Raw genomic sequence first — 23,001 nt, 5'->3', positions numbered from 1 at the left:
CTTGCCTGAGAGGGGGTGCAGAGTAGATTCACTAGGTTAGTGCCTGGGTTGAGGGGACTGACCTATGAGGATAGGCTGAATAAACTAGGGCTATATTCTCTAGAGTACAGAAGAATTAGGGGGATCTTATTGAAACATAAGATTCTTAAAGGGCTGATAAAGTAGACACTGAGGGTCTGTTTCCCCTGGTAGGAGAATCTATAACCAGCTGTCACAGTCTTAAAATTAAGGGTCAGCCTTTTAGAACAGAGTTGAGGAATCATTTCTTCACTTATGGAATTCACTACCCCAGAAGGCTGTAGATGCTCAGTCCTTGAACATCTTCAAGGCGGAGACTGATAGATTTTTAAAAATAGAGGGATTAGGGGATATGGGGATAGGACAGGTAATTAGAGTTAGATCTGAAGATCAGCCATGATCTTATCGAATGGCGGCGCAGGCTCGAGGGGCCGAATGGCCTACTCCTGCTCCTAATTCTTATGTTCTTATTATTAAACAAACAACTGACTTTCTCCTAAAATTGAATTGAAACATTACACTGCTGGAACAAAATTATGTAAATCAAAAATAATCTATAAAATGCCCATTTTATGCTTGCTTTACAGGCAAGAAGGAAGAGGAGAGTTACCTGGGCTCCTGGAAAACTAAAGCTCAGTTTATATCCGGATAGTGTTGCAGCTAAAAGAAACAAGTTGGATGATATCTTTCAAGAACTGGATGAAAGTTAGTGGAATAGAGAAGTTTGCAAAATCCCCCTTCAACATTTTTTTTAGAAACATAGAAATCTGAGGTACAGAGGGAGGCCATTCAGCCCATCAAGCCTAGACCAGATATTGCTTCAATCCCATCGTCCCACCTTATTCTCTGTACCTTTTCAAGCTTCGCTCTTTCATATTTCGCCCACAAAATACAGTCAATCCACTTTGCAGTATACTCTGAAGTGCTTTTGAGCCATCAACGATAAGGCTCTACATTAAATACAACGATTATTATTATCATTATATGCCTCTCTACTTCCCTATTGAAAGCTACAATGGACTCTCCCTCCACTATCCTACTTAGCAGAATATTCCATAACCCAAATGCACTGGGGAAAAAATAATTCTAAACTCCCTTTTTGTTGTGTTTGTGACTATCATAACTCTGCATTCAAGTTACTGACTCCCCTATCAATGAACCAATGGACATAACTTCTCTTTATTTACCTGAACAAATCCCCTCATGATTTTGTACACCTCAATTAGGTGCTCTCTTCAACAACAACAAAATTACATTTGTATACCTTCTCAGCTCCAATGAAAAGAGTCCCAACTTCTCCAATCTTTCCTTATAACTGTAGCCCTTGATCCCCAGAATCATTCTCATAAACTTCTTCTGCACCCTACCCCCCCCACCCCACACCCCGGAACTGGACGCAGAGAATTTGGGTTATGGCATGTTCTGTTGAGCGGGATGGTGGAGGGAGAGTCCATTGGAGAGAGTCTGATACTCCAGTTGCTGCTTAACCAGTGATTTACACCAGGGTTTGATTCACATTTTTGGCTCTTGGCTGTCAGATGCCCTATTTGAGAAAGGTCCGTGGGCCACATAAACATTATGATTGTTGCTGCTGAAGTTTAGTGCCAGTCCCTCAGAGATCACAGGGTGCCTTGTCTTTTTGAGATTTATCTTTTCAAAAGTCTCCAGAGAAAATATTATTTGCTGATTTCTAGGTTATGAGGTCATCACTGATGTTACTTCTTGCTTTGCACGTAAGAACTAACTGGCATTTTGGGAGCGAGGTGACCACTATTATAATGGATTTCACAGTAACAAATTAATATTAATTGTGGATTTTTAGAAGCTAGAAAATGTTTTTGCATACTGTTTTAACAACAGAAGTTTTTCTTGTCTTTTTCGTGCAAACCACCCTCCCCACCAAAATGTTAAGGAGAGCTAAATCTCAACTCTTGATTTGTACAAATTTGTTTTTGGATTCTTTAAAGTTTTTGCTTGAACAGTCGTTTTTTGTTTTTGTGGGGTAAAAAACAGCTGAAGATAATGAAGACTTTTGGGATTCCGGCTGTTCATTCAGTACCTTTATGGATTCAACAACTGAATACTCCGATACGAAACGAGGTGGAAGATCAGATCTGCAGAATATATCTGTCCCTGATATGAATGACAAAAGGAAAACAAGATCAAACCACTGTAATTGCAGGTAAGCATATATCTTGAAACTGACAAGTTGAAAGAGGGAGCAAGTTGTAGGGACTCTGTTGACATTCCAGAGTGAGGACAGAATGCCCACTGATAGTGGGGCAGATAGGACGGGGATGTGAAGTGAAAGGAGCGCAATAGTTGTAACATAATAGTAATTTTTAAAAGATTGAGTCCTGTAAATGTAGTAAAACTCTCCAGCTTGGCTCCCATTATCGCATTTTCACCATGGGTACTGACAGCAAGCTGCATGGATGTGCACTCCACCTCACAACCAGTGAAGAACCCCATATCTGTGTTTGCACACGATCAGTTTTCCTTCAACTCCAAAACATTGCCCAACTCTACCACTACCTCTCCTCTTGGGCCACTCAGACCTTCATCCATGCCTTATCAATGCCAGGCTTCACTCCTCCCCAGCTCTTGCCTATACTTGCTCCTCCTCATCCTTGATCAGCTCCATTGGCTCTCAGTTGATTGAGTTCAAGATCCTTGTTCTCATTCTTAATCCCTCCATGGTCTTGCCCCACTCTACCTCTCCCACTTCCTTCAACCCCACTGACCCACTGCTCCCTTCACTCAGTGTGCTTGCTTCATGTCGCTGCGCTATCTACCTCACCTTTGTCTTGTCGGAGGAACTCCATCAACAAAACTTGGGATTATAAAGCGCCCTCCATGCCGGGCGGCATCTCAGAGTGCTTCACAGTAACGGATCCCAGGGCAGAGCCAGGGGGAGGGGGAGGAAGGTGACCAAAGGCGTGGTCGAAAAAAAAGGTCTTCAGCCGAGACCTAAAAATAGGAAGAGAGAGGGTGAGGCGAAGGAAGGGAGTTTCAGAGCCTCGGCATGGTGGCTGAAGGCACTGCCGCAGAGGATAGAGCGGAGGACTCGGGGGGGACGAGGAAGAGGCCAGACCCAGTGGAACGAAGGCAACGGGCACTGTTTTGAGGAGAGAGGCGGTCAGAGAGGTAGGGAGGTGCAGAAGAGTGGTCCTCATTCACCTCCCGCCCACAGCTCAGGTGCCCATCGAGCACTGTCAATGTGCTTTGAAAAGGAAGGGAGTTTTTCTCTTCGTGGTATCCCGACCACCAATCCTCCGGATAAAATTTGTCGCGACTTCATGGTTGTTGTAAGACATTATTGTGGCCAATTGGCTGCCGGATGCCTGCGTGGTGCACAGTCACTGCAACTTTCAGTGAGTCCTGTGAATCAGCAAAGTGTTGGGGCACTGTATCAAATGTAAGGATTGTTATTCGTAATGCTAATACTCAAAATGTGTAGTGGATTTACCTAACAAAATTCAATCATTTATTCTTCAGTGAGAGTAATAATGGACCTTCAAACGAGGAACTAGTAAAAATGTACACTGAGCTGGAGCAAAATCTTGAAGACGTGATAAAAGAGAGAAGAGAAGAAAATAGGAAGAGCGAGGTTGGTTCTTTATCATTTAATCTGTTTACTTAAATCTGTCAATTTGTATTCATTGCAGCTAAAGTGCTGAAGTGTGCATATATATTTTATATATATATACACAACATAATATATATACACATACATACACACAGTGGAATCCACTTTAGCCGGACGTAGGGTAAATCGGATGACATGTCCGGCCCCGATTCATTTGTATTCTTACCCATTTTAAATATGCCTGTTAAATTTGAACGAAAATCCTGTTAATCTGGGTAATGTTGCACTGTCTCGAGCGGCTCCATTTGGCCACGAGTGGCTCCGGGATGGAGATGGGAGGAGTCTAAGATTAATTGACAGCGGACTCCAGCCATTCATACGTGACTGGAATTGGGCTGTCAATCAGTGAGGCGCGGAGCAATGGGGAAGAAACATGGGAGGAGTTGAATCGTGATTGATGGACAGCAGTTTCACAAGCAGCATCCGATGAATGTGGAGGGGATTGATACCTAGTGGAGCCCCGCAATTGTTCCCCTTCCCTTCCAATGGAAATGGGAGGGAAGAGGCGCTCAGCAGAGTGGAAAGAAAAGAACTTCAGGTACCGGATGCCTGGAAAATCGGACAAAACTCCCTGCCCCGATGTGTGCAGCTTAAACATTCTAATGTAAGTCAGTACCTTATCAAGTTTGCCCTAAGTGTCTGCAATAAATTGAGGTAGAACATTAATTTGATTTCAATATGGTATGAATGTCTAATGTTTCCTTCAGTTTAAGGATCTGCACAAAGTAAAATTTAGGCAGTTTTCTTGGTTTCTAATAGTCTTTGGTGGTGGCCCCACATTGTTGAGGATGCATTTCCCTGCTCCATTGGATCAATTTAGTTTTATGAATCCTAATTTTCAAATATGAAAATGAATCCATTGAAAATTAATTTCCTTTTTCATTTTTGTTTTGCAGAATCATGCAAACCATTTGCAGAAGCAGTTGATTGAAAGTGTTCAGCTTTGTGAGCTTCTTTACTCTGAAAAGGTATTTAAAGCAGAACTCCATCATTATAGCATGAGTAAAACATCCTGTGTTTCAACTTTTGTGATTTTTAAAAAAGAAAAGTTATGAATGAAAATGTCTACTTTCCAGAATGATGCCAAAATACTAAAAATGGAAATCGAGAAACAAAAGCAAGAAATAAGTGAACTGAAAAATCTAATGAAAGGAAAGAAGGAGATTGAAGAATTTGAGTACTTGGAAAAAGAAATTCAAAACATCACTGAGGTACTTTGCAAGTATCAATAGCTAAAGTTGAAAATATACGTAGCCTATTGTAAGTGCCCTGGGATGCTACCCTATGTGAAGGCTGCTCTATAAGTGCAAGTTGTTGTTGTTGTTGTAAGATTAAGAACTTCAAAAAAAAAAGAAGTTTTTTGCAGTTATTAAAAAATCCCATAGCTATGAATCCTAATAAGCAGTGAGAGGCCTTCAGTTTATCCAGCCTATTCTACCTTTAGGTGATCATAGCAGATGTTTTTAACCCATTTCCTTACGTTTCTCCATATTCATTAATACCTTATTTTACAAACATCTACAAGCGATTGCCCATGAGTAATGTTGTCCCTGATTATGGTCTCTAGAACCTAACTGACGTTAGGCTAACTGACCTGTAGTTACCAGGTTTATCCCTCGTCTGTTTTGAACAGCGGTGTAACATTTGCAACCCTCCAGTCCTCTGGCATCACTCCCATATCCAAGGAGGATTGAAAGATTGTGGCCAGAGAACCTGGTTCAGGTTAATTTGAATTCTGATTCAGAATCCAAAAAACGATCAATAAGGCAATCAGGATGCTGGCATTTATTATAAGAGTTCTTGAAGTTTCTTCAAATTTAATTTGACATACGGTTTTCACACAAGACCAAACCCAGAGCTGACTGCATGCCTGAGCGGGGGTTGAGGAAGTTGACAGAAAGCATGATTGGAAAGGAATAATAATAATAATCCATGCACTCAATATAGTACCTTATTATGTTGTTGAGACGTCTCAAAGCGTTTCACGGAATATATTGGAAAGTGAATGGAGTGTATGTTTTGTAGGCAAGACGCGGCAGCCAATTGCGCCTACTGATGGTGGGGCACAGCAGTGTCTCACAAACAGTGGATTGAGTAATTAAATAATTATTTTTTGGAAAGATAATTACCTTTAAAGATGCCTTTAAAGATAGAATTTGAAAGGTCTTAATTTGGTTTGAAAGGTAGGGCAGAAGGGGGAGAGGCTGAGGCACTCTGGAATGGAGGTCCAGAACAGAGGCACAATGAATGCTCATCCACTGATGGTAATGCAATTGTACCCACTGATGGAAGGGCATGGGATATGAAGTTAGCTGCGTGAGGGATGCAGCTGGGAATGGTAAGGCTGCACGAGATTATAAAGGGTGGTGTGAAGCTGGGGAGGAATGTGACCGTGAGGACAAGTCCAGGGAGTTTTATTTTCTTCCATCCCCCCCCCCCTTGCTTTAATTTGATTTCAAAACTGAATTTTTATTTCGAATTGCGAGGTAAAGGTTGTTTCATACAACAAAGAATATTTATGAACATTAATATTGTTCCTTAATTAGCTTGCGTTCAGTGACTCCTTTGCAATATCTTGATAATTCTCTGAGGCCTCTCTTTAATGTCTCTATTCTCGAGGCAGAATTTCACTGAGTAAGAAAACCCAATTTAATTCAGTTTCCTTTTTGTGCCGTCAAAATGTTGATTTTTTTTTTAGCATTAAATAGTTTTAAATTGTCACTAAACCATTGCTGAGGCCCCTTGGCACCATGATTCAGCTCTTCATTGTTTTAAGAAACGGTACCAAGTTGGCCTGTTTGTTTACAGTGTTTCCTAACTTATCCTTTATGTTAATTAACACGAACGGTGCATTCTGAAGCATTGCAATCTTCATATCCTTACCGTGTTCAGACCTGTGTGGGTTCTGTATTGTTCAGAAATCTGTGTATATAATTCAATGTTTCTGCGATTGGTCACGAGCAAGGTTACATATTGATTCAGTTTAGAAGTACAGGCCCTGATTTCAAGTTCTGTTTACACAATGCATTTGATTTACTTGTAATTGTTGTAACTCCTGCTAGCCTAAAATGAAGTTTGAAGATATTTTATTTGTTAATAATAGACTGAAATAATCAGCCAAGCGAAAAAAATACAACAAGATCAACAGATTTTAGACCTTCAAAACCAAATTCAACAGCTGAAAGAAGCGGCAGCAAGAAACCTGAAACTTTATACCTGCACAGCACAGGTAAGTTTAAAATATTTGCAAAATACAGTAGATTGCATTACATTGTAAGTCACTCAAGGTATATTAAAATAATTTTGGGCCCATAATAGTGCAATAGGTGGAATATTAAGAGTAATAGTGTGCAGGCCATTTGAAAACATGTACAAAAGTCTGTTTTTGATGAAAGAAATTATCACAGTGGAATTTTACTATTTTCATAGTTTGAGCCAGTTTTTAGATGACTATAGATTTTCAGACTTAATGAGTGTGTTCCAAGCTGATGAATGGTGGAATGGGGTGTGAGTGATTTGGGTTGTCTTCAAGAGATAATGATCTGAAGCTGGATTTGGAAAGGGATTTGCCCCTTTCGTGATGGGATCAGTTTGACTTCTAGGTGCATCATTACCCTGGTTCCTTGCATGTCACTTTCCAGATAGCCATGTTAACAGTAGTGGGGTGGAAGAGCCCAACGGCACTGGTGCTTAAGCCATACACAGCCAGGCTAACAGTTTGGATGATTTGGGTTGTCTTCAACCATAACAACTTGAATTTATATAGCGCACTTCACGTGGAGTAGTGTCTCGAAGAGCTTCAAAGATGTACCTGAACTAGAGCTGGATTTGGAAGGGATCTCTTAGGAAGAAAGTTGTCCTTTTGGGAATGTAGTAAAGGAATTGTTGGACACATTGATACCAGCTGGAGATGGAATTGGAATTACTATATCCTATTGGAGGTGGCAGAATACAGCAAGGGCATCCAACAGCTGCTGCTCCACAAAACCTTGCAAACTGAACTTTGAGAATTTTCTTTAAGGAGTAAGGAACAATTTGACTTACTATCTGCGTGGTATGTATTGAGCTATGGGTGAATTTGAGTGTACTCCTGATAGATCAAGCATGCATCTCCCGATAGATCAAAATTCTGAATTTGCAGATGTCAGCTTTACCTCGAGAAGAAACTTCGTCTTTGCTGATCCTGCAAACTAAGTCTCGGGTTAATCAGAAGGCAGATGGTGATTTGAACTCCTTGCTTCCTGCCAAATATGCCGATGCTATCATTTACTGTACCGAGCCACTGCACATCAAAACAAGCCAAGGCAGATGCCTTCCTTTAACGCTGCCAGTCAAGATGGGCAACCTTCTGGGGCAAGTCACTAATTGGAACGCCTTCACCCACATTTGCATAAGTAGTAAGGAACAATTTGACTTACTATCTGTGTGGTATATGGCAGCGCCATATTTTTGAAAGAAAGGAAAAAACAAACTCAACTAATGATTTATCAAAAAACCTCGAACATACCTAAGTGTAAATTAACTCAAGGGATAATAATACTTGCATTTGATATAGCGACTTGTCACGTCTTCGAGATGTCTCAATACGCTTCACAGAACATACTGTAAAGTGTAGTAACTATTTTGTGGGCAAATCGCGGCAGTCAACTACACACAGCAGTCTCCCACAAACAGCCGTGCATTGAGTGACCATATTATTATTTATTTTGAAGTGATTAGTACCCCTGGAAAAGTGACACAACTGGGTTCCTACTTACTGCTAGGTAAACAGGTAGGTGTGTGTGGAGTAAGGAAGCTGCCTGTAAATCGAACCAGGTTCTCTCGCCTCTAGCATCTCAAGTTACAACCACCTTCAAAGTTCACTGCCTTGGTTTTCAAAGCCAGATTTTTAAATTGCTTTACTGTAGCGGAAGCTGAAGCTTCCAACGGCTTTTGGTTATACAATTATATAGTTATAATATATGTAAGTATACAATTATACTCTGGTTTCACTGAACATCTGCATTAAAAAAAAGATGATTACACCATTTTCATCAGTATAAAATTATTTTCTGGTTGTCACATTTTGGGTAATGTTTGTATATGGGTATTTCTGTAACATTGAATTTGGTATGCTTTGTGGTACAGTCTTCTGGTGCACGGGCACACATTTTTACCTTTCCACTATCTCTTAGTTATAAATTTTACTTTCCCTTCTGACATGAATATGTTCTTAGACCATATACATGCATGCAATTTTTAAACATCGTTTTTTTCAAATCGAAATGTGCATTATTTTTGTAGTTACAAGCTCCTCTCCTGTACGCCTGAATGTATGTAATACAGTAAAACCTCCAAAGACCCCGTATAATTTTCTGTTCATTTTTAATAGTTCGGGTTACTGCTCAGGACTAATGTGGGTGGGCATGAATATCTGAACTCTGGGTTGGAAGATGCTGGCAATGTTTTCATGTATTTCATGTTGAGCTGTGCTGCTTGCGAGGAAGCTCCTGGTACCTGGCATCTGTCTTGTGAGGGCTCAAACCTGTTCATGTTGGAGGTCGAATTACTAATTAGTGACTATCCTATTGAGGGTGGGAAGATAAGATGAACTGGCCTTCAGGTGACATACAGACAAACCCTGGGTAGAAGGACAAATGGAGGGGAGAGGGGATATAGCTTGCCAGACAGTGCTTTCAATGGCAAGCTATATTTTTAGGTAGCTAAACTCCACCTAAGATTGAGATGAGATTGACATGGGTGAGAAATGGGTGGTGACACAGGCACAATCTGGGGACCCTAAGCCTGGACTCTTGCCAACATGTGCCTAATACTCACTCCTAGGTTAAGTAAGTTTGGAATGGAATTTGCACCCTCTGGGCCGAGAATGCAAATTCTATTCCAAACTCAGGAATTTCCATGTGGATGTTGGTAAATGAAGCTCTGTCTGGTTTTAATACTCTTAAGAATGGCAGTATAATGTCGGTTCTGGCATTTAATGGTCTTCCACATGTGAACAAACCTGTGTAAACCTAGTGTGGTTGCTTGGGGGGTGTTTGTGCTTTGTTGAGCCCAGAAGTTTCCCTGTCAGATTGACTCCTTGTATGACTAGGGTATGATTGCCTGCTCCATTTCCCACTTCATGAATGGATCTATCTGAAATGTATGCTTGAGGAGTCCTGTAGCTCAGTGGTTAGAGCTTTCGCCTCGCAAGCAAGAGACCTGTGTTCGATTCCCAACAGGGTCAAACTTTGGGCAAGTTTCCTTATTCCACACGTCTGACAGTAATCCCTCAAGGAAATAAATAAAATAACAATTTGGTCACTCAATCCACGACCGTTTGTGGCTCACTGCTGTGCACAATTGACTGCCACGTTTCGCTCACAAATATAGTCAATTCACTTTACAATATATTCTGTGAAGCGCTTTGAGACATCATCTCGAAGACATGAAAAGCACTATATCAAATGGAACGTTTATCGTTATGCACCTCAGAATATCTTGCGCAACTGAACAAGTGTAAAGGCCCATAAACTCTTTCAACATTTTTCACACTGAATTTTGACAATTTTGACCTTTGTTTTTAACAAAATTAAAACAATCTACAGACAATGTCTCTAAGCTATAAATAAAATAAATCACAATTTACAATACAAATTTACACTTGTTTAGTGCATTTCAAATCAGGAGGATATCACAAATCACTTAACAATATTGGCTTGGCACCCAAACTGGGGTGGAGCCAAAGGGGGTGAGGAAGGGAAAGCTAACCGAAAGTGCAGTCAAAGAAGTAGGTCTTGAGATGGACCTTGAATTTGGGGTATAATCATTCTGTGGAATGAGGAAATAGACCGTCATTTCATAGTTGTGTAAATTCCAATATCTTGATTTGTATTCCTCAGAGTGACGGTGAGGATTTGAAGAAGCAGATTGTGCAGTTACAACAATCACTGAATGATGCTGAAATCTTAATATGTGATGGAAATAAGCACTCTGCCTTTCTAAGAAGTGAAAATGCACAGATGAAGGAAGAAATGGTAATACAAAAATTGAATTATTTGTTGATGTTGATCAATGTCAAGGTCTCACCTACAAATCCATTCACTCGCTGGCATCTTACCTCTGAATTCTCCTCCCCGACTTCTCTGCTCGCTCCCTCAGCTCAGGGGTCTGCTGTGTCCCACTCCCTCTCCATGCCGCCATCGGTGGTTGAGCCTTCAGTTCTACGCCACTCATCTCTGGAGCTCACCCACCCTACCACTCCACCTTGCCTCAAATCCTACCACTATGAACGTGCCTACGGCCATCCCCCTCTCTCCTTCCCGCTCTTCCTTGCTTGGTGTCCGAAGGTGAAGGGTGCTATATAAATGCACCTTGTTTGTAGCTACTACCTCCATTCTCATTTCAGCATTCTATACATACAGATTAATTTGCTAAAATCGCTCCATGCCAAAAGTGGTAAATTCATTTCTTTAAGTTCTTCAGAAGTACCGTCCTTGTGAATGACCTTTTTTTGAGCGATTAGAAATGTTGCCTCAGTGCTTCATTTGCTGCTTAACTTTATAAAGTATCAACCTGGCTCAGTTGGTAGCACTTACAACTGAGTTAGAAAGTTGTAGGTTCAAGCACATAGAATTGAGCTCACGTAGTCTAGATCAACCCAACACTCCAATGCATTACAGGGACTGCATTGTACTGTACATTGTACTGTTGGACATGCCATCCTTTGGGAATGAGATGTTAAACCAGGGTCCCATCTGCCTCTTTAGGTGGATGTTAAAGATCCCATGTCATGACTCAAAAAGAGAAGAAAGTTTCTCCTGATGGCCAACAATCTTCCAAATAACATTAGTAATTTACTTCATGGCTGTTTGTGGAACATTACTGTATGCAAATAGGCTGCCACATTCACCTACAAATACAGAGCAAACTATAGCCAGAGAGACAAACTGAGAAAGGTAGAAAATTAATTAATTAAAAATTAAATTGGGCTGGCACAATGTGGTACTGTGTTTTTTGGTTGGCAATGTAGCCCTATTGTATTTTGCTTGATGACTTGATATCCACATTAGACTCGGTGTCAATTTGTATGGATATGGTTTCAAAGTTTCTGTGCTTCAGATCAAGAGTGACACCGGGAACTTTAATGTTTCTGATAGGCTATTGTGAGATTCAATCAAACGCCTCTATTCAGCAACCCCTTGTTAACAACCCCCCTGGACACCCAGGTTCACACATCAAAGCACCCTTATTCAGAGGCCACCTTATTTACATTAAGGACACTTTGGCCCAGTCCCCTGATACGTTGCTGAAGACAGCTTTGACTGTATTTCTTATCAATGTAGCAAAGTACACAAATCAAAAATAATTTCATTCAAAATGAAATCTCGTGTTCTAAAGTAATTTTTTTTTCTTTCCCCTCTAACATTTGATCTGAAGAATGAAATGAGAATGAACTATCAGCAGATGGAGAAGGACACACAATTGTATCGGAACCAGCTGGATGCTGAGCGAACACGCTACAATCAAATGCAAACTGATATGCAGAAAGAGTTGCAGCACGTTTTTATTGAAAATACCAAGCTAACAACTCTTATGGATGGAAAAGTTCCCAAAAGTATGTCACTGCAATTTATCCCAGTCACAAAAGTATTTGCTATAGAGGCGATTTGATTATAGCTAGGCATACAGTTTTCCAATTTTAATTCGTAAAAAAAATTAGTGTTATGCCTGGACCCTCTGCCTCCTCCTGCCACCAGGTCTCATCGAATTTCCATTGTTAAATGTAGATTTTTATATACCATCTATTATTGTTTTGAACAACAAACATGACTAAGTTAGGTCACTTCCTCCTCCAAAAAAATTGCAGAAATGCCACTGATTTTGTTTCCTTTCAGCGAATTGAAGGACTGTCGATTCATTCCATTAGTATATGTAAAATAGATAATCTGTGTTCAGTAAATGTCATCAGAATGAAGGTATAGAATGAATTATTTTGGATGTTGAGAATTAAATGAGTCACAGTGACCCATTGTACTGCTGTACTGTATTTTTGCATCCATTACTTCTTATTAATGTTTTTAAATTAATTGCTGTTGTGTGATTGAAGAAGTTCATCAGTCTTCTAATGTATTTTTTTTTAAAAAAACAATATTAGACTTGTTGGACTGTGTTCAACTAGAAAAGACGATTTCTGAGCTTCAGCAACAATTGGCTAAAACATCAGAAGAAAAGACTTGCCTGCAGCAAGAGGTGAACCGCTTATGTGAGTGCAAGTCATTGCCTGATGAAGTGGAAAAATTGACAACACCGGTAAGGAACTGTAAATACCCATTGTGCAGAAAATTGATTACTTCAGCAGTGATTGTGGTGTATGTTTTACATGTAAATGGGTTTATCTACTAAATTAGCATTAGGGCTTGCAACTTCAGTAATTGTATGATTCTTTGATTTCTTTGAATGTCTAATTCAGTTTTCAAATGAGACTGGAATAGCGACAACTAAATGAAACACTTACTGTATTATGTTAGAGTCTATCATCTGTGTCATTTGTCACCCTCTTGGAAACCCCAGTGGTTTCCAAGAATGCTGGAAGGAGGCAAATGTCACTCCATTGTTTAAGAAAGGGAAGAGCTGGTGATTGTTACATCAATTGTAGGGAAGCTACTTCAAGTCATAATGACTGATGTTGTTATGAAACATTTAGAAAAAATGTAATTGATGAGGGATGTCCAGCATGAATTTGTAATGGGAAGAACGTGTCAACTTAAATTGATTGAACTTTGAAAAAGTAACAAAAGAGGTGAATAAAGGAAATGCAGGAGGTGTTTATTTGAATTTTAGGAAGATGTACTGTCACAATTTGCATGGATTCAGTTTTATCGAATTTCTAGGACTTCTTTTCACAGTTTCATTCATACGGTGTGAAAATATTAATCTGACAGGTAAACTTTTTCAAATACATTTAATTAATAACAGCTTGTGTTGGTACTGTGCCCTTCAATATAAGTAGTGTCTCAGAGTGCTTAGTCCTTGTATTTGTTGTAGCACCTTTCATGTTAGGAGGCCTCCCAAAAGTGCTTCATAGGGTATACAGTACTATACAATGGAGTGAGTGCATTTGTGTGGGCAAAAACTGTAGCCAATTTGTGCACAGCGATGTCCCACAAACAGCCATGAAGTGAATGACCTATTATATTTGTGGGATTGTTAGTCAGGAGTAATTTCCTTCTCTTTTTGAGTGGTGCCATTGACTATCCGTCGAATGAGATGTTAAACTGAGGTCCCATGTGTCTGTTCAGGTGGACATTAAAGATTCCATGGCACTATTCACCAAGAGTAGGGAATTCTTTCCAGTATCCTGGCCAATGAATCTTCAGGTGAAATTGCTGATTCATGCCATGGCTGTTTGTTGGACACCGCTGTGCACAAATTGGCTGCCGCATTTGCTTACAAGTACATAGTCAGTATACCTTACATTTAATCTCCACTTTCTCATTCTGCCCCTGGAACATCTCTCCCCGTCCCCACTCCCTCACAAACGCTTTCTCGGCCTTCAACCTCTCCCTTTGGTCTTCATCAACAGCAAATTTAATGCCACCATCTGCTTAACAGCTGTGTTTTTCCCATGTTTAACACACTTTCCTCCCCTTCCCCTGCCCCCTGAAAGCCATTGCTTTGTCTCTTTTAATGTTCGCTCCTCCCACCCTCACATCATCAGTTGTAGAGTACTTCACAGCTCTATCCTCGGGGACCCTACTTTTCCTTATCAACATGCCCTTTCTGTAGACGTTATCCACAGTCAAAACCCAAATCTACTTTTCCATTTCTAGTCTTGATTCCTGGTCCTGTTGTTCTGTCCACTTACCTTGTAAAACACCATCAGTGATCGGGCCTTCAGCCTTTCTGCCCCCATCCTATGGAACTCCATTCCACATTCCCTTCGCCTTGCTCCCTCCTTTGGCTCCTTCAATGTGCATCTCAAAACCCTCCTCCCGACATGAAAGCGTATAACCTTGGTCCTTATCAAAGCTGCTTTTCTTCATCTTTGCCATCTGTCCCCATCTCTCACAAAATGCTGCTAAAATCTCATTCATGCCTTGTTACCTCTTGCCTAGATTTTCCTAACGCAATCCTTGCCAGTCTCGTTATTTCCACCATCCGTAAGGTCCAGATAATTCAATACTTCCAACGCCTGCATCCTCACCTGTCTGCTCTCACGTATTTCATGCTGAGATGTGCTGCTCACTAGGAAGCTTGCGGTGGTTCCTGATACCCATCATCCACCTAACTCAAATTTGTACATGGCGGATGTTAGATCAACAACCAGTGATTATACTCCTGGCGGGAGGAAAGGCTAGCGGAATCTCTTGGAGCTGAACTGGTTCCAAGGTGATATGCTTGGCAACATTACTTCGGAAATGAGTCAACCCTTTTTGGTGGTCTTGTTAGTGCGGATCCGCACTAGTCCAGGGCAATGCTCATGACAGATCAGCCAGCCTGACTCATCATCACTTGGGGAGGTGGGGATGATGGGGGCAGGGATTCTTCCCACTCAACTCCTATCAACTCTACAAGCCGAAACCCTAACAAGTAGAGGAGTGCTGGCTGGACAAGCAGTAGGAAGCTTTTCATACAGAGTTTACAATGGTTGAATGCAGTTGCATAAAACCATGCAGCTTTGGCTGGTGAAACTCCAGCAGTACAATAGCAAACACTCTGGGGACCCTCCGAATCTTAGATCTTGCAAGCCTGCTCTTAATATTCTCCAGATCTGAGCGCTCTGAGATGCCGTCCAGTGTGAAGGGCACTATATAAATGCAAGTTGTTGTTTTTGTTGAATTAGGTAAGCAGGATGCATCACTAAGGAGAGAGTGCACTATCCATTACAGTCATGGGAATTCAATGTGTAGGTGGCATGAGGGGAACTCTGATTGGTTTGGTGTGGTCCTGTAGCTCAGTGGATAGAGCACTCACCTTGCAAGCGAGACATCTGGGTTCAATTCCAGGCAGGGTGAAACCTTGGGCAAATTTCCTTACTCCACACGCCTGATAATAATCCCTCCAAAAAAAATAAAAAAAATAATAAATTGGTCATTTTCAATCCATGACTGTTTGTGGGACACTGCTGTGTGCAATTGGTTGCTGCATTTCGCTCACAAAATGTACAGTCAATTCACTTTACAGTATATTCTGTGAAGCGCTTTGAGATGTCTAGAAGATGTGAAAAGTGCTATATCAAATGCTAGGATTATTATTATAAGAAATATTTAGTAAACCAGATAATTTTTGCACTAAAGAGAGGTTTACAGTTGGGTCCTTGATCAGAAAAAGGTTGAGAATCACTGCTCAGTATTGCCAACACAGTACTGCCAATTTGCATAAACTTTAAGTTTTTGTCATTTTCTTATTAAATTTTGAATTGTTAGATAAATATTTTAGGGGCGATACTACGAAAAAACAGTAATTTTACCTACCAAAAAATTCTGTAAAGCATTATATTTCTAAAATGGATAAGTACAGTAAAAATTGCATAAGTCTTCTCATTATAAATCGTATAATCACCTAAGTGTTATGTGCACCAATCAGTTTCCTACCAAAAAATGGTTAGGTTTCTTTGCATTAGGTCATTTTATAAATCGGATAAATGGCTAAATTGTAATGATCCAAAATACATCTTAAACTCTTTGCAAACCTCGTAACACCGCTACCATATATACTGACTGATTGAAGTATGTGTGCAGTGTCTTGACTTGTCAACCATGCCAACCTACCAGCCGAAGTAAACATGCGCAGTATTCCGTTTGAAACGAGCGTGGGAAACATCTTAATCTGTCACCACATGTACACTTATCAGCTGCAATGATGATGTACCACCTGCACACTACAGTACAATATACTCAGTTGAAATGAGTGCGGAAAACGAGGGACTTGTTTACTGTTATGTGTTCGTAGTATAAAATCCGACTTGTGCAAATTGTCTTGTCACTCATACTTTTCGTAAATGTTATTGAATGTTGGGGTCCCAACTGATACGACTTGTGCGAGTTGTACTGTATAAATAACTTGTACATAGAAAGATTATTAGGTATTAGGGCACTTTTTTGAACCAGTTAGATAGCCTGACACAAGAATTGACTACTCAGTGCGTGGAAATTTTGATCAAGGCAGAACTTGTTGACAAGTTATGTCTCCTAAAATGTAGGCATGTGCTTTTTTCCATACCTGGACTAGATCACTGAGTTCTTCCCTCCTTTGCATGTTTAGATGGCCGAATCTGCTACTGAACTGTGCATTTTGACTGAAGAGAAAGATAAATTATTAGCTGAGAGAGAGGAATACAAAAATAAATATGAAGAGTTGACGATAGCAAAAGGTCAGCTTTATGAAGAACTAATGGCTGCACAATCCAGACTAAAAGAATCAAAACATGAACTAAATGGACTGAACAACCAGTGCAAACAACTGCAACTGCAGCTCTCAACGGTTGTCCAAGAAACAGATCAAATGGAACGTGACCTCACAGGTCTGTCCTCTGAGAAGGATGAACTCAGAAATGATAAGCAGGTTGGTTCAAATTATACTTTGGCATTTCTTCTTGTGTTACCCTTTGGGCTCGATGTCGAGCAAGATGTCTAATCTTTTCCCTCTGAGCATGGGTTGAATTGAGCACAACTGCTGTTAACATGACAATAAATGCGAGCGGTTAGGAGAGTTTTATGGAATGTGGAATTCAGTTTGCATCATCATAATAATCCTTATATTTGGTTTAGAGTCTTTCAAGTCAGGAGGATGAATGTGAAGTAGAACATTCTGGAGAAGTACAATAGAAAATGGGATTAAACTGTAAATGATAATATTCTCAGTGGAGTGGAAGAATCAAGGGATACAAAAACATAGATTGTTAAAAATTGGGCTTCGCTCCCTGTAATTCCATCCCAAAGTTAAAGGCATTCAAACCCATCTTGTGATCAAAGGATTTATCATATGTCTGTACAACTATTTAGGAGAAACGATACCAAGATGGATGTGGAAATCGTATCCTGGAAAATGAGTGTTTAAATCCAGATCAGAGTACAGTGATTGAGGCAAGAAATGAGATTGAAGTAAAGGAACTCAAGGAGCAGCTTTATTCCCTTCAGCAAAACATGAACACTCTGAGGACCGAGAAGGAGCAGTTACAGCAAGAACGAGCAAGCCTTCAAACTGAGAGTGAACAAATGAAGTGTGATCTCCAAGAGAGTATTGAGATGGTAAATTGAAGGGTTTAATTCCCCACAATAACCTTGAATTTCCCGGAACAAAAGTAAAATAAATAAATAATCCTTACAGCTGATTTAGCATTTTTTGGCTTGGGAGCACGTCTCAAAGCACTTTACAGGAAATACTGGACAGTGTTTAGTGACGGGGTATTTTGTGGGTGAAGCAAGCACTGCAATGTCCCACAAACAACCATGAAATGATTGACCAATTCTGTCTGGAGGATTGTTGGCAAAGTCATTGGGAGAAACTCCCTTTCTCTTTTTGAATAGTGCTATACTATCTTTAACAGGCAGAGGAGACCTGGATTTAATGTCTCATCCAAATGACGGCACCTCTTACAATGCAGCGCTTTCCCAGATCTTGGCTGGTATGTCAGCCTGGACTGCATGAGTTCAAAGGATGTCAATTATTTAGCCATCGGTGGCTGCACTTTCAGCCACTACGCCCTTGATTGTAGAACATGCTCCCTCTATCCCTCTGCCTTTCCTCATCCTTCTCAGTCTTCAGGTCACACCTGAAGACCTTCCTCTTCAACCGTGTCCCCAGTTCAGCGTCAATCCCCGTCACAGTCGAGCTTTCTAGGATACTGCATGAGGGATGTTATGTAAATGTTGTTGTGGCTTAAAACTCTACCTTACTTTTGTTGCAACAGGCAGCTCATATTCATTCTTTTGCAGGCTGTGGAGAATCAGGCAGAGATGAGAAATCTACAAGAAGAACTAAATGAAAAGCAGAAAAATGAAATTGAATTGAAACAATGTCTGTCGGAAAAGGACCACACAATAAACAAAGAGAAACAAAAGGTAAGTGATGTGTTTTTCTGCTCTCACTTATTCACAGCCCAAAACAGCCAGAAAGAGTTTTGCGCCAAGTAAATACTTTGAACAATTTGTTCTCTGAGGATGGGATTTAGAATTAATCACCACTTAATCCTCATACGAGTTTCAAGCAGCTGGAGCCCATGTGGTCCTGTTGAACATGATCTTTTATCTACAGTTATTCCTGCACACCCTCCCGTCAATCAAATATTGTTATTTTCATGTAAAACCTTATGTTTTTTCTGATAGACACTGGAGTGCAAAAATGAACTTCAGCAGGTAGTATCTCAACGTGACCACTTACTGATCGAGGTTGAGCAACAAAGGCGTGAGCTTATAACTAACGTTTCCAAGGCACAAATACTGGATCAGGAATTCAACCATCAAGCCCAGCAACTGGAGAATGCAAAATCATCTGTGGTGCTGGAGAAAGATGAACTGCAGCTCAAAAAAATGGAAAGTGTTCAATCACAGAGAGATGCAATGGAGAAGACTCTGTGTGAAAAGGTTGAAATGGTATGTAGTAGATTCCTAGTTTTGGCTACTTTTTGGTAAAGATAAGTGATTAATTTCAACAACTGATTTCATCCATTCAGCAAGATTTTCTTTTGTCAGCATGTGTGTATTTACTGAAGATATTCTGACTGGTAAGATACCTACCAAGGAATTGAGGAGACTTGTATTTAACACACTCTGACAGGTCTTTGAGTTCTGCTCCATTTGTGTCAAAATATTTACAGTGAAAGTCGAAGTTAACATAATACACATTCCAAGCTTTTCAGTTATAACCTGATTGAATTGGGAAGTTACCTAGATCCTAGAAATCTGATTGAGTTTAAAAAGTAGCTTGAAGCTGTAATGGGAAGACAGAAACGTAAGTATTTTGAGAAGATGAGATCAAATGGGCCAATATGTCTTCAATCAAACCCATCTTGTGATCAAAGGATTTATCATATGTCTGTACAACTATTTAGGAGATATGTTACCAAGACGGATGTGGAAATCGTATCCTGGAAAATGAGTGTTTAAATCCAGATCAGAGTACAGTGATTGAGGCAAGAAATGAGATTGAAGTAAAGGAACTCAAGGAGCAGCTTTATTCTCTTCAGCAAAACATGAACACTCTGAGGACCGAGAAGGAGCAGTTACAGCAAGAACGAGCAAGCCTTCAAACTGAGAGTGAACAAATGAAGTGTGATCTCCAAGAGAGTATTGAGATGGTAAATTGAAGGGTTTAATTCCCCACAATAACCTTGAATTTCCCGGAACAAAAGTAAAATAAATAAATAATCCTTACAGCTGATTTAGCATTTTTTGGCTTGGGAGCACGTCTCAAAGCACTTTACAGGAAATACTGGACAGTGTTTAGTGACGGGGTATTTTGTGGGTGAAGCAAGCACTGCAATGTCCCACAAACAACCATGAAATGATTGACCAATTCTGTCTGGAGGATTGTTGGCAAAGTCATTGGGAGAAACTCCCTTTCTCTTTTTGAATAGTGCTATACTATCTTTAACAGGCAGAGGAGACCTGGATTTAATGTCTCATCCAAATGACGGCACCTCTTACAATGCAGCGCTTTCCCAGATCTTGGCTGGTATGTCAGCCTGGACTGCATGAGTTCAAAGGATGTCAATTATTTAGCCATCGGTGGCTGCACTTTCAGCCACTACGCCCTTGATTGTAGAACATGCTCCCTCTATCCCTCTGCCTTTCCTCATCCTTCTCAGTCTTCAGGTCACACCTGAAGACCTTCCTCTTCAACCGTGTCCCCAGTTCAGCGTCAATCCCCGTCACAGTCGAGCTTTCTAGGATACTGCATGAGGGATGTTATGTAAATGTTGTTGTGGCTTAAAACTCTACCTTACTTTTGTTGCAACATTCATTCTTTTGCAGGCTGTGGAGAATCAGGCAGAGATGAGAAATCTACAAGAAGAACTAATTGTAAAGCAGAAAAATGAAATTGAACTGAAACAATGTCTGTCGGAAAAAGGCCACACAATAAACGAAGAGAAACAAAAGGTAAGTGATGTGTTTTTCTGCTCTCACTTATTCACAGCTCGAAACAGCCAGAAGATGGATTCCACACCTGAGAGAGTTTTGCGCCAAGTAAATACTTTCAACAATTTGTTCTCTGAGGATGGGATTTAGAATTAATCTCAACTTAATCCTCATATGAGTTTCAAGCAGCTGGAGCCCATGTGGTCCTGTTGAACATGATCTTTTATCTACAGTTATTCCTGCACACCCTCCCGTCAATCAAATATTGTTATTTTCATGTAAAACCTTATGTTTTTTCTGATAGACACTGGAGTGCAAAAATGAACTTCAGCAGGTAGTATCTCAACGTGACCACTTACTGATCGAGGTTGAGCAACAAAGGCGTGAGCTTATAACTAACGTTTCCAAGGCACAAATACTGGATCAGGAATTCAACCATCAAGCCCAGCAACTGGAGAATGCAAAATCATCTGTGATGCTGGAGAAAGATGAACTGCTGCACAAACTGGAAAGTGTTCAATCACAGAGAGATGCAATGGAGAAGACTCTGTGTGAAAAGGTTGAACTGGTATGTAGTAGATTCCTAGTTTTGGCTACTTTTTGGGAAAGATAAGTGATTAATTTCAATAACTGATTTCATCCATTCAGCAAGATTTTCTTTTGTCAGCATGTGTGTATTTACTGAAGATATTCTGACTGGTAGACACCTGCCAAGAAATTGGGGAGACTTGTATTTAACACACTCTAACAGGTCTTTGAGTTCTGCTCCATTTGTGTCAAAATATTTACAGTGAAAGTCAGAGTTGACATAATACACATTCCAAGCTTTTCAGTTATAACCCGATTGAATTGGGAAGTTACCTAGATCCTAGAAATCTGATTTAGTTTAAAAAGCAGCTTGAAGCTGTAATGGGAAGACAGAAATGTGTGTATTTTGAGAGGATGAGATCAAATGGGCCAATATGTCTTCATTCAAACCCATCTTGTGATCAAAGGATTTATCATATATCTACAACTATTTAGGAGATACGATACCAAGATGGATGTGGAAATCGTGTCCTGGAAAATGAGTGTTTAAATGCAGATCAGAGTACAGTGATTGAGGCAAGAAATGAGATTGAAGTAAAGGAACTCAAGGAGCAGCTTTATTCTCTTCAGCAAAACATGAACAACCTGAGGACCGAGAAGGAGCAGTTACAGCAAGAACGAGCAAACCTTCAAACTGAGAGTGAACAAATGAAGTGTGATCTCCAAGAGAGTATTGAGATGGTAAATTGAAGGGTTTAATTCCCCACAATAACCTTGAATTTCCTGGAACAAAAGTTAGATAAATAAATAATCCTTACAGCTGATTTAGCATTTTTTGGCTTGGGAGCACGTCTCAAATCACTTTACAGGAAATACTGGACAGTGTTTAGTGATGGGGTATTTTGTGGGTGAAGCAAGCACTGCAATGTCCCACAAACAACCATGAAATGATTGACCAATTCTGTCTTGAGGATTGTTGGCAAAGTCATTGAGAGAAACTCCCTTTCTCTTTTTGAATAGTGCAATACTATCTTTAACAGGCAGAGGAGACCTCGATTTAATGTCTCATCCAAATGACGGCACCTCTTACAATGCAGCGCTTTCCCAGATCTTGGCTGGTATGTCAGCCTGGACTGCATGAGTTCAAAGGATGTCAATTATCTAGCCATCGGTGGCTGCACTTTCAGCCATGTACCCCGAGATTCTAGGACATGCTCCTTCTATCCCTCTGCCTTTCCCCATCCTTCTCAGTCTTCAGGTCACACCTGAAGACCTTCCTCTTCAACCATGTCTAAGGTCCCTTCCCCCAGGTCAGAGTTAATCACCGTCACAGTCAAGCTTTCGAGGACGCTACCCTGCATGAGGGATGTTATAGAAATGTGGCTTAAAACGACCTTACTTTTGTTGCAAGAGGCAACTGATATTCACTTTTGCAGGCTGTGGAGAATCAGGCAGAGATGAGAAATCTACAAGAAGAGCTAAAAGTAAATCAGAAAAATGAAATTGAACTGAAGCAAAGTCTGTCAGAAAAGGACCACACAATAAACAAAGAGAAACAAAAGGTAAGTGATGTGTTTTTCTGCTCTTTCACTTACTCACAGCCAGAAGACGGGTTCCATAACTGAGTTTTGTGCCATATAAATGATTTGAACAATTACTTCTGAGGATGGGATTTAGAATTAATCACCACTTAATCCTCATATGGGTTTCAAGGAAGTGGAGCCGTGGTCCTGTTGAACATGATCT

At 40.3% G+C, this 23,001-nt stretch overlaps 1 protein-coding gene across 1 annotated transcript in view; it reads left to right on the top strand.

Annotated features, from left to right (window-relative positions):
- Positions 1 to 23,001, top strand: part of LOC103187855 (centromere-associated protein E-like) — a 53,290-nt gene that overhangs the window by 1,735 nt on the left and 28,554 nt on the right. The window contains exons 3-20 of the mRNA XM_042338588.1: positions 606 to 723; positions 2,032 to 2,200; positions 3,517 to 3,628; positions 4,564 to 4,635; positions 4,744 to 4,878; positions 6,771 to 6,896; positions 10,549 to 10,683; positions 12,086 to 12,263; positions 12,804 to 12,958; positions 16,913 to 17,212; positions 17,653 to 17,898; positions 18,586 to 18,711; positions 18,976 to 19,242; positions 19,701 to 19,946; positions 20,623 to 20,748; positions 21,032 to 21,295; positions 21,751 to 21,996; positions 22,692 to 22,817. Coding sequence (XP_042194522.1) covers positions 606 to 723; positions 2,032 to 2,200; positions 3,517 to 3,628; positions 4,564 to 4,635; positions 4,744 to 4,878; positions 6,771 to 6,896; positions 10,549 to 10,683; positions 12,086 to 12,263; positions 12,804 to 12,958; positions 16,913 to 17,212; positions 17,653 to 17,898; positions 18,586 to 18,711; positions 18,976 to 19,242; positions 19,701 to 19,946; positions 20,623 to 20,748; positions 21,032 to 21,295; positions 21,751 to 21,996; positions 22,692 to 22,817 — 3,147 coding nt within the window. The remainder of the gene's footprint in view (positions 1 to 605; positions 724 to 2,031; positions 2,201 to 3,516; positions 3,629 to 4,563; positions 4,636 to 4,743; positions 4,879 to 6,770; positions 6,897 to 10,548; positions 10,684 to 12,085; positions 12,264 to 12,803; positions 12,959 to 16,912; positions 17,213 to 17,652; positions 17,899 to 18,585; positions 18,712 to 18,975; positions 19,243 to 19,700; positions 19,947 to 20,622; positions 20,749 to 21,031; positions 21,296 to 21,750; positions 21,997 to 22,691; positions 22,818 to 23,001) is intronic.

The sequence above is a fragment of the Callorhinchus milii genome, unplaced genomic scaffold, assembly GCF_018977255.1.
Source record: "Callorhinchus milii isolate IMCB2004 unplaced genomic scaffold, IMCB_Cmil_1.0 Scaffold1, whole genome shotgun sequence".
In the NCBI taxonomy this organism is placed as follows: domain Eukaryota; kingdom Metazoa; phylum Chordata; class Chondrichthyes; order Chimaeriformes; family Callorhinchidae; genus Callorhinchus; species Callorhinchus milii.
The sequence above is the reverse complement of the archived record's forward strand: the minus strand, read 5'-3'. Positions and strand labels throughout refer to the sequence as shown.